Genomic DNA, 10,732 nt, shown 5'->3' on the forward strand with positions numbered 1-10,732 from the left:
TACAGTCGACCCCCCTATAAGATATAGATACGTTCCAATTTATTAGGAATCCGATTTCTTACAAGTCGTTCCAATCACAGCCCGACACGTGTCAAGTTTACGGACTACGGCTGATTGAAAGGTTTTCTTCCATAAAATTAATCGATTCTACACTAATCCGACTCAACATTTCCAAAATACGTATATTTTTTCGTAGTTTTATAGGAATCGTAATTATAGGGGGGGTCGACTGTATATGTCTCCTTTAGTCCAATTTTATGGTTACATCATAATCAGAAGCTAAACAACATATACAAAACAACTTAGCATTTTTAGTCCTTTGTTGTCTATCTTTTATAAGATTGGTTTTCTTTCCTTAGGACATCAGTACCAGTTTTTGAGGCAGTTATGTTAGCCAATATACTGCTAATTGAAGAGAATTTTACTGTCCAACATCTACAGGAGGCTTTGCTTGTAGTAACCAAAAATAACTTTCTGTTTCAGTAATAAATGTTACCTCCAGAAGCAGGATGTTCCTACAAGTTCTTCCTTGTTGCTGATCTTGACAATTGATTATGAGAAAAACAGAATCTATGATTTTCTTGGCACTGCTTACTATCCATTACCATTTACTATAACTAAGATATATAAATGACAATCTTTAAGCTTGGGATGGCACAGTTTAAAAATTAATATGTTTTGTACAGTGCTTGTCTCTATCTTTCCATCAATTAAGTACACAATAGAACAGGAAAATAATAAGTACACAATATCCTTTCTAGATTTGGCTGTATATCAAGTGGATCTAGTGCTTGTTTTCCTTTGGGATAGTTCATTAAATTTTATATGAAATTCTTGTGGGTGCAGCCTGAGGTAGGACGAGGTCGTACCTCTTTTTGATAGGCAACAGTTGGGTGAGAACTGCCCACTGGTCAGTGGATGGCTTAGAAAATGCTTGTTCTATCCCGTAAAGTCGGGATTCTTTTGTCAGGTCGAGTGGAGGAGGTGAGAGGGGTCGTCGGTAAAGTGTGAGCGATACTCGAAGTAAAGACACCAATTAACAACAAAACAAGGATTTATTTAGATGATAACATAACTAACATAAATACATGGAGCTTATCTCGANTTGTATACTGAGAAATTTTTATAATTTAAATCTATTTGCTTTTTTATTTTCTCTATTTATTTGTAATTTAACAATTTACAACAAATATTTTGTTGGATATAACTAGCTCTTTAATTAAGGATAGAATGAAAATGCAAAGCATTAAATATGCATTGAATGACATTCATTTTTTAAGAGACCAGCATATATATTATAGATTCATGGTCAGATTTTTTGCTTATGTTTTGCTCATTATAGATGACTAACCAGAAATAGATATTGGTCAGTACAGATGACAGATAGTAAATTACATCACTCTGTACTAGTGTGAGGGACGAACAGACCCACAATAAATTTTATAATTTAAATTTTAATTATTGGAAACTTTAATCGGTTAAATTCGAGCGTTTTATTGAGTTAGGCTAAAAGCCATAAAAATTATTTCCCACGGAGTTTGTTCCTTGTTGAGTCGGATCCAGTTAGTCAGGGATGTGTCACCAGGAACTTTCGATGGAGAATCCATATTGGACGCCAGACCCTTAACAACAACCACCTGACCTAATGGAAAAACCCAAGAGGAATTACAAGAAAAAACCCTCAAGAAGAAGATAGTCATCTTCCAAAGTCCGCCCAACAAAGTCGTCCTCCAGAATTAAAATCGTGACCCAGGATTAAAATCGTGAGAAAAAATTGTGCCTGGTTAAGCCTCTACACTCCTCCGTGCCTCCACACCAGTGAACAGACAAGATTTGGAACTAGTGGAAAGAACAGGTCCATAGACAAGGTATTTATCAATCCTCAATTCGTTTGTAAACTCTCTCTCTCGACGGGCCTCTCTTAAATAGGGGAACTATGACCGAAATTGACTCTCTTTGTATTTCCTTTAGTTTCATTAAAATTGTTAATTGTTAGCAACCATGGAATCCGATTAATTTACTTCCTCGTCTCTCTCCTCACCTCTACTCCGAATCCAATCGCTCACCCGCTACCGCTCGCGTGACATAACATCACGATTTCCGAGTCCTGCGAGACTCGGTGGTGTCAGATTCAGGTCTCCTGACGTGGTGTCAAAGAGACACCGACCCTACGGTCACACTAGTAATGATAAATTGTAAGAGTTTAGATCAGCTTTAAACCTAGATCTCTATTGCAATAGATTAATCTTTTATTAGACAACTATAAATGTGTATATCAATTTTAAAAAGGGTAATTCAAATTTAAGCCAAATATTGAAAATATTTTATTCTTAATTATAATAATGACACAATGACAAATGCTTCTTTCATTGACATCCAAAAAGCTTTTGATTCTATCTATGTCCCATTACTAGTACATAACCTAAAAGCCTGTGGTGCCAGCAATCGATTCTCATCTACTATATTAAAACTGTTCTCAAACTACAACATAAAGATTAAACAAGACAAGATTATCTCTCCATCACTTTCCTTCTCTCATGGTGTTCTTCAAGGTGATCCCCTCTTGCCATACTTGTTTAACTTCTATCTACTTGGTACTGATCAATTCTTCCTCAAATCTACTAATGATATTGAAATAAATAACAGAGTTTTTCACTACATTCTCTATGCAGATGACCTTGTTATTCTAGCTCCTACAAAAATCTCACTACAAAGGTAAATTAATCAGCTAAACCTTTACTTTAGTTTTAGCCGGATTTATTGCTAGGTGGATCGATTTAAAGTAAAGGTTTTATTGCTATTATTATTGGTAGGTGAATCAAGAACTAAATTATATCACAACAATATTCTTCTTCAAACTGTTAATGAAATAAATTATCTGGGAATCACCTTTGACTGGAATGTAACCTTTAAAGCACATATTTCTAAAATTAAGAACAAAGTAAAACAGGCTATTGATAACCTTTTATTTTCATGTTCCACCTTGAAAACTTCTGATATGAAAATTCATATGAAACTATATAATTCTATAATCAATCCAATTATTTTCTTTGCAAGTCCTATTTGGAGTCTGGATTATTTATATAAACTGGAGTCTTTTCACATTTATTTTCTGCATAAATTATTCCACTTAGAAAGAACAGTTCCTGACTATGCTCTACAACACAAAACAATCTGCATCTGGTCCTACCCTTTTTTGCTAAAACGAATAATTAAATTTTATTATAGACTCAAATTTAAAAGTGACAATAATATAACTTTCTTATATCATAAAAATATCAAACAGACGCAGTAACCTAAAATTCAAGCAGTTAAAAAGTAAACTACACCGATGTAAATCCAGTAAAATTTAATAAAATAATAATGTTTTCAACTGTTTTTCAACAATCAGTTACCAAAAATAGAATATTAAATATAGAACATAAAATGCATTCGAAATAAATATAAAAAAACCTTTACACAGCCAATGTTTCGATTCCAAACTGGTTTACGTAGGTGCGACGATGCGCGGTTAAAACAAAGGCTCAAGGAACACAAATGTACAATCAGTAGGAACCTTGATAACACTGCATTAGCATTGTATGCAAGGCAACAGGATGTTAATGTGGAATGGGATCAGGCAGCGATTATAAAAACAACGACTAATAGGCAAACAATCAAATATCTTGAGAGATTGGAAATCTATAAGGTGCACATGGGAACCGGTTGTATAAACCATAGAGATGCGGACTCATTGTCTACGGCATGGAGGTCCTTTTACAATTATTAATTTTTCACTATTTATTTTGTTTATTAATTTTTCTTTAATTCATCTGCTAGGATGTTTTCCGTTAATTTTTATTTTTTTATATTTATTTTGAATGCATTTTGTGTTCTATATTTAATATTCTATTTTTGGTAACTAAGGATGATCGTTAAAAAACAGTTGAAAACATTATTATTTTATTAAATTTTGCTGGATTTATATCAGTGTAGTTTATTTTTTAACTTATTCTAAATTCAAGCAGTTATGGCATTACAAGTTATTTAAAATTCTAAACTCATTTGGTATCTCAGAACTACTATTCAAAGACAATATCAAAGATTGGAAATACAGTTACACACTCTTATTGGACTCTGCTATATCGCAATCGTTAAATAAAGATCAACTCTCCTTAAGCCATAGTAAATACCATCCCTGGTGTATTGATATATTTCAAATTCCTTCTACCCAACCGTATATGTCACAATCAATTAATTTGAATGTAAAATGCTTAATAATCCAACTTTGCCTTAATAAATATTGTCTCTTTATAAATAACATCTACATTAATTTTTCAAATACCCAATGTGTCCTGTGCAATTCTGAAGACTTCTCACCATATCACTTATTATACAATTGTGAAGAACTTATAAACATGCGCAAACACCAAACTGAAATCATTACTTTTCTGGGATGCAAACCAGCTTTAGGTTGTGGCACTGGAGGATCACCTGGCTTACTCCAAGATCTCTTGCATTGAATATTGTTGTAAACGATCCATTTTTCATCACCTCTTATTAATCACTTTAAAAAGGGATCATCTTCATTGTGTTTTAAAAGTGAATCACATACAGAAACACGCTAAATAAGGTTTTGTTCACTTAACTTATGGGGAACCCTAACATCATAATGGGAAGTGTATCCAAGGCTAGCCAAATGTCTGACAACAGATGTTTGGGATGTTTTTAAGATGTCGGCTATCTCTCGTGTTGTTTTATGCTGATCATTTTGAATTAAAGCTGTTATGGACTCATCTTCTATGGTTGAAGGTTGTCCTGGCCGAGGTGCATCTTTGAGAGAAAAATCTCCCTCCCTGAATTTTGAAAACTATTTCTGGCATGTTCAGTCAGTAACTGCATCCTCCCCATATACAGCACATACCTTTTTTTGAGTTTTTGTTGCATTTTTTCCTTTTCGGAAATAATAGAGCATGAGATGTCGAAAATGCACCTTCTTATCTTCCATTTTAATGTTTTTTTTTCTTAAAAGTTAACAATATTTAAAAAAATAGCTGTAATTAAACTTATGTAATAAATATGCAGATATTCGTAATGTCAACCTAAACAAGTTAAAACTTGATAAGCACAACAGAGGCACCACAGACGAGCGATTATGTAAATACCCGAACGAACTTTTGGTTCAACCCAATAGTTTTGTACAAGTGTTGTGTCACTTCTAATCAATATTGATTTTTTATAATTAAGTAGACTATGTTTGAATAAATATTGTTCATTTAATTGATTGCCTTTTAATTTTATTTTAACCATTAACATACTTAAATCAGGCCTGGCCACATTAAATTGTGTGGCCCGCTAAGCGATATTATATAGCTATTAAAACATTCGTTTTCGGTTTTGTGTATACCAAAAGAATTAAATGAATGAAAATTTGCATATGTCATTGTTATAATGTGCAATGCGAGTACGAACTCTTGGTATAACAATGAAATCTTATTCATTTTGTATTTGTTTTATTTTTTTAAAAGTATGTTTACCTAAATTGTGGCCCATTGTAATGTTACGCGTGATCAAAGTGGCCAACAAAAAAATTTGGGTTGGCCAGGCCTGACTTAAATAATAATTCTAAATCAGTTCGGCCTAGGTCAAACTAGTTAAGCCTAAAGTATTTAGGCCAAACTAGATTATCCTAGGCTAAACTAGTATATCCTGACACACGTAGGACAAACTAGTTTGGCCTGAAATTGGGTTTGGTCTGTAACATATATATGAAAATAACTATTATTATTTGGGAAACATCAAAATAGATTGTTTAAATGACAAATAAGTTTTAATCAACAAAATTATTGATATTTATAACTCAATATCACGAGTTAATGAGCAATTTTAACTCCATAATCACCAAGGAATTAGACTCCTTATACTATGATTGAACTCAGTTTTTGTATAACACTCAATCGTCTAAAGATAAAGGTGATTACTTAAGGAAATTAAATCTTTTAAATCTGTGTTAGAAAGACAATATTACATATTACATAAAAGATTCATAAATGATCATCTCATTGAATTTATTTATATTTCTAAAAATGGTGACAATATTACTGATTTATTCATTTGTTTTAAAATTCTAGTTGAAGTAAGTTGTGATGCCAATCTGCCATGTTATCAGGCTATAATAAGTCTAATTTAATAATTAAATATAAAGTAATTTGACTAGAGGCAGACAGTTAAGCTGTCATCTCATAATAATTTTAATAATTATAACTCATTAATTTATAATTTAGAATTAAAAATCGGGTTTATTGATTTGTTATTTATTGTTTTGGAAACTGGCTTATATAAGCCAGTTTCCAAAACAATAATTAATGGAAAATGATTAGGTATATATATAACTAATCATTTTCTTGCAATATTATTTTTCAGCTATCTCAGTTGAATGAGTCAAAACCTTTAAAGTTACAAAACACAAAGGAAACCCTGGAATTCACTTTAGTGTAGTTGCTAAACATAACATCAATACAATTTCTTTCTAGTCACTAATTACCTGTCAAACATTTATTATATGGTATAAACCAAAATATACACATTTACATCAATTCCCAATTAAGAAAAACTTTTTAAGTCTGAGTTCAGCAAAAAAATCTTTTCAGTGTCAGATACAGTATATCAATATCATCATCTTTGTATATATCATCTCAGAAGGAGCCATCAAAAGTTCATGTATCATTAGCAGATCCTCACAGCTTACCTTTGAAGACCTCAGTACAGACTAGTATTTCAAAATAGCTGAGCTGAACTTTGTTGAACTTTAATAATGGTTTTGCATTTTTTTAGTTCTTGCAATGATATTTAGATTTAAAATAATATGAAAACATATATAAAGCCAGACAAACTGCCAAATTATTGGGCTACAATTAGGTTAAGTTAATTAGATATGAAGTAAATTTTGTATCTAATTATTAACTTAACCTAATTATAACTCACTAATTCAGCAGATTGTCTGACTTTATTGAATTGTTGTTTATATACATCAACTAATATGTATTCTTATAAACTATAATGAAGTCAATAATTAAAAATTTTACAGATAATTTACCTTATAAAGCTGTGTAATTTTATTGTCAACCTTATCAAAGGCACTCTTATCTAATTTACGTTGTAATTCATTTAAATGATGTTGATTATCTGCTTCTTTTACAGCCTGATTAACATGAGCTAATATTCTTTTACTACAGTCAACAGCATAAAGTAAGTTGGTATATTCCACTGCATTTGCTGTTAAAAACGTAATTAAAATATTTTATAATATAAATAATTCAATATAAAAATACATAAGTGACATATAAATCAAGTAAGTATCAAGTTATAAGTAATGTGGCATTTTGTTTACCTTTGAAAATAATAAATAAAACAATTTTTAATCAATAACTTATTTTAACAGGTATTTAGAACTTGTTTCTATTAATCTGCTGAATTATTTTCAATACTGTCTATCAAGGTCATGACTAAAGCATTTGGCACCAGGTGCAGACTTAAATATTGTGCCTGTTTGGATAAGCTTTTCATTAGCATGTTACTAATTTAAAAATTATTAAAAGCACTTTTTAGTAATACAGTACAGCATCAATTATCCGACCCCGTTCTAGATGACAAATTCAAATGTCCACTAGTGATGTGGTGCTACAATATTTGGCTATGTCTTGGCTACTTTAATAGTACTTTTATGTGTTTTAGCTGACAACACTAGCTTGACCATGAAAGGGAGCCAGTATTTAAACGAGGCTTAATTTTCTAATTTTTAACAATACAATAGCGACGGTTATTATTTTAAAAAAATTTTTGTTAGGCTTAACATCGATGAAAATTCAACGTGAAGTAGGTCAATAGCGATATACTAATATACTAATTACATGAGATATACTAATATACTATACAGTAATACCCCAAATTTATGCGATAAGTGGAAATGAGCGGTAACCGCGTAAGTCGAATTCGCTAAGTCGGGGTATAATTTCGCATATAAATACATACAAATAATTTTTAATTGGGGCCAGAGACTAAAGAAAACAATAATTTAAAAAAAAATGTTTAATAAAATCTTAGATAATACATATGTATAACAAATTAGGCCTATATTATTTTACAATTTTTCACATTTACTTGATTATTAAGCCATAATTTTAACATTATTTCCATCTCAGTGATAATACTGTGACGTTTACGAATGAAGCTTGAATTTAAAGATTGAGCATTTTTCACAGCTTCGAGAATTTTTTCTTTGCCTTTTATAATTGTTCTGACCGACAATTCCGGTAGATCAAACTTCTTTGCCAATTCACAAATTTTCATTTTTGTAATCGAAGTCTTTAATAATGGATATGTTCGTAAAGTCAAACGAGTTAAACGCGTTAGTAACGAATCGTTCGAAAAGTCTAACGAAATAGGAATAACGATGACTTCATTCTCGCTTAACTCGTTCGACTTTACGAACATACCAAATGTTAACTTTACATTCCAAAGATAAAGTTTTTCTTTTCTTGTTTGATGCAGAAGAATTAGTTCTACTTTGTTTGGATGACATAGTAGAGTCTCTCGAGTCTCCGTAGATATAACAAACACAGAAATAAATAACACAAAATAAATTGTAGCTATGTGTTGATTCCGCACGACACATCCGAACATGTAAGCTGAACAATAGTGTGGAGGGAGTGAGTAATCAAGGGTTGCGTGGCGCTCAAACAAAAGACGAATCAACGAGATTTGAAAATTGCGTAACTCCAGGTTCGCGTAAGTCGGGGTATTACTGTACTAATAATGTATTTTTTTATATTTTTCAGTTATCCAACCAACCCCAGTCCCCAAGTGAGTCGGATAATCGATGCTCTACTGTATAATTTATCATACTTGTATGCAACAGTTTTCTATGAATTTATTAGTTTGCCAATGTAGCAATTTTTGAATTTTGGCACCCCTAACCTCAGCATCTTGAAAACGTGTCCACTGTCCCTACCTTTCCATGGTCCTGCTGTCCACAAAACTCAAGTGTTTTAGTTCTGATTCAATTCAATTAAATCTGTTGTGACTTTAGACTGCTTTATATTATCCATATGTAAGATGAAAAGAGTAGATAAGCTAAAGGTTTGGCTGAAAAAAAAAATCCTTTCTCAGCCAAACTTTACATTGCTCTTAAGGTCTGTAGGGCAGTATGTGGCCTAGCATTGTCTTTGATGGAAAATAATACATATTCTATTGGTCAAAGATTGTTTTTCTTCCAAAGCTAACTTCAGTCAATTCAATTCAACTGTTTTTAGTATATCTATGTAGTAATCATTTGGGTTGAAATGCCAACTCAAAGCGTATCCCTTTTCTCATATCTTACCAAGATATAATTCTTGTCTTGGCTTGGCTGAACCTCTTCCCTGGAACTAAGTCATTGTCTATGATGTTTGACAATAGTGGGATACTTTTTAGAGCTTTTTAGAATCATTTAGCTGAAACATACATGAATAGCATGCACAGAATATATCAGAACTGCTTTAACTGAATAAAATGCCAGAATTTTACAGACATGATATTGAAAATTTAGCAGATTAATGAAAATCCACAGAAACCGATGAAAAATATGTAACTGATTAAAAGTTATTATTAAGTTGTTTTATTTATTATTTTTGAAAGTACAGAAAAACTGTATTATTTATAGGATTATTTGATATTTAAACTTATAAATTAAATAATGGACAGTATTTGAATAAAACATAATTAATTTTAGTAATTTCCAGAATAAAATTTCAATTTCTCAATGCATATTTGAAAATAATTTATTTCACAAAAATCATATCAAAATATAACATGATAACACGTTAATAATTCACCATATGGTATATCAATAAATAATGATACTTTAATATAATTGCATAATCATATATTGTTATTAAAAATTAGTTGTAAAGAATTATAATTAGTTTCAGTTGTAATTCTTTACAACTGATACAATTGTATCAATCAAATTTTCATTCAATTATGTAAATAAACTATACATTTTCGTTATTGATATTTTTATTATTGTTAATTTTATATTAAAATGATTATAATAGCTAAACAAAAAATTACTAAAATTAAGATTTTGTTTTAAATAATATTTTTATACCACATATAAAGTAATTTTGATTAAAAAAAAGAAGACAATTTATTACCTGGAGTGTATTTTGCAACATTCTCTAATAATAAAGGATATTTTGTTAAACGTTGAAACCCTGTTGCTATAATATCTTTTAACTGTAATCTTCTGCAGATATATTGAGCTTCAGCATCCTATTATTAATAGAAAGATAAAATATATTTTAAAAAATGTTTCTTAATTTTCTAATTACTAATAATAATAATTTATTTCAATATAATATTCAAAATTATTAATTCAAATTATTACAAAATAATTAAAATCTCAAGTTTAATGTAAATGTAATCATCATATTTTGCAATCCATAGTAAGAGATTGCACCCTATATATTTTCTGGAAAAGCAACTTTTTTATCTACAGTCGACCCCCCTATAAGATATAGATACGTTCCAATTTATTAGGAATCCGATTTCTTACAAGTCGTTCCAATCACAGCCCGACACGTGTCAAGTTTACGGACTACGGCTGATTGAAAGGTTTTCTTCCATAAAATTAATCGATTCTACACTAATCCGACTCAACATTTCCAAAATACGTATATTTTTTCGTAGTTTTATAGGAATCGTAATTATAGGG

General features: G+C 30.7%; 1 protein-coding gene across 1 annotated transcript in view; it reads right to left on the bottom strand.

The window, feature by feature from the left end:
- The window catches only part of LOC111641395, a gene marked incomplete at its 5' end in the record, with an annotated part of 52,966 nt that overhangs the window by 39,030 nt on the left and 3,204 nt on the right, over positions 1-10,732 (bottom strand). The window contains 2 exons of the mRNA XM_023387557.1: positions 7,076-7,254; positions 10,173-10,290. Coding sequence (XP_023243325.1) covers positions 7,076-7,254; positions 10,173-10,290 — 297 coding nt within the window. The remainder of the gene's footprint in view (positions 1-7,075; positions 7,255-10,172; positions 10,291-10,732) is intronic.

Source organism: Centruroides sculpturatus, unplaced genomic scaffold, assembly GCF_000671375.1.
Source record: "Centruroides sculpturatus isolate CEXI.00-Female unplaced genomic scaffold, Cexi_2.0 scaffold196, whole genome shotgun sequence".
In the NCBI taxonomy this organism is placed as follows: Eukaryota; Metazoa; Arthropoda; class Arachnida; order Scorpiones; family Buthidae; genus Centruroides; species Centruroides sculpturatus.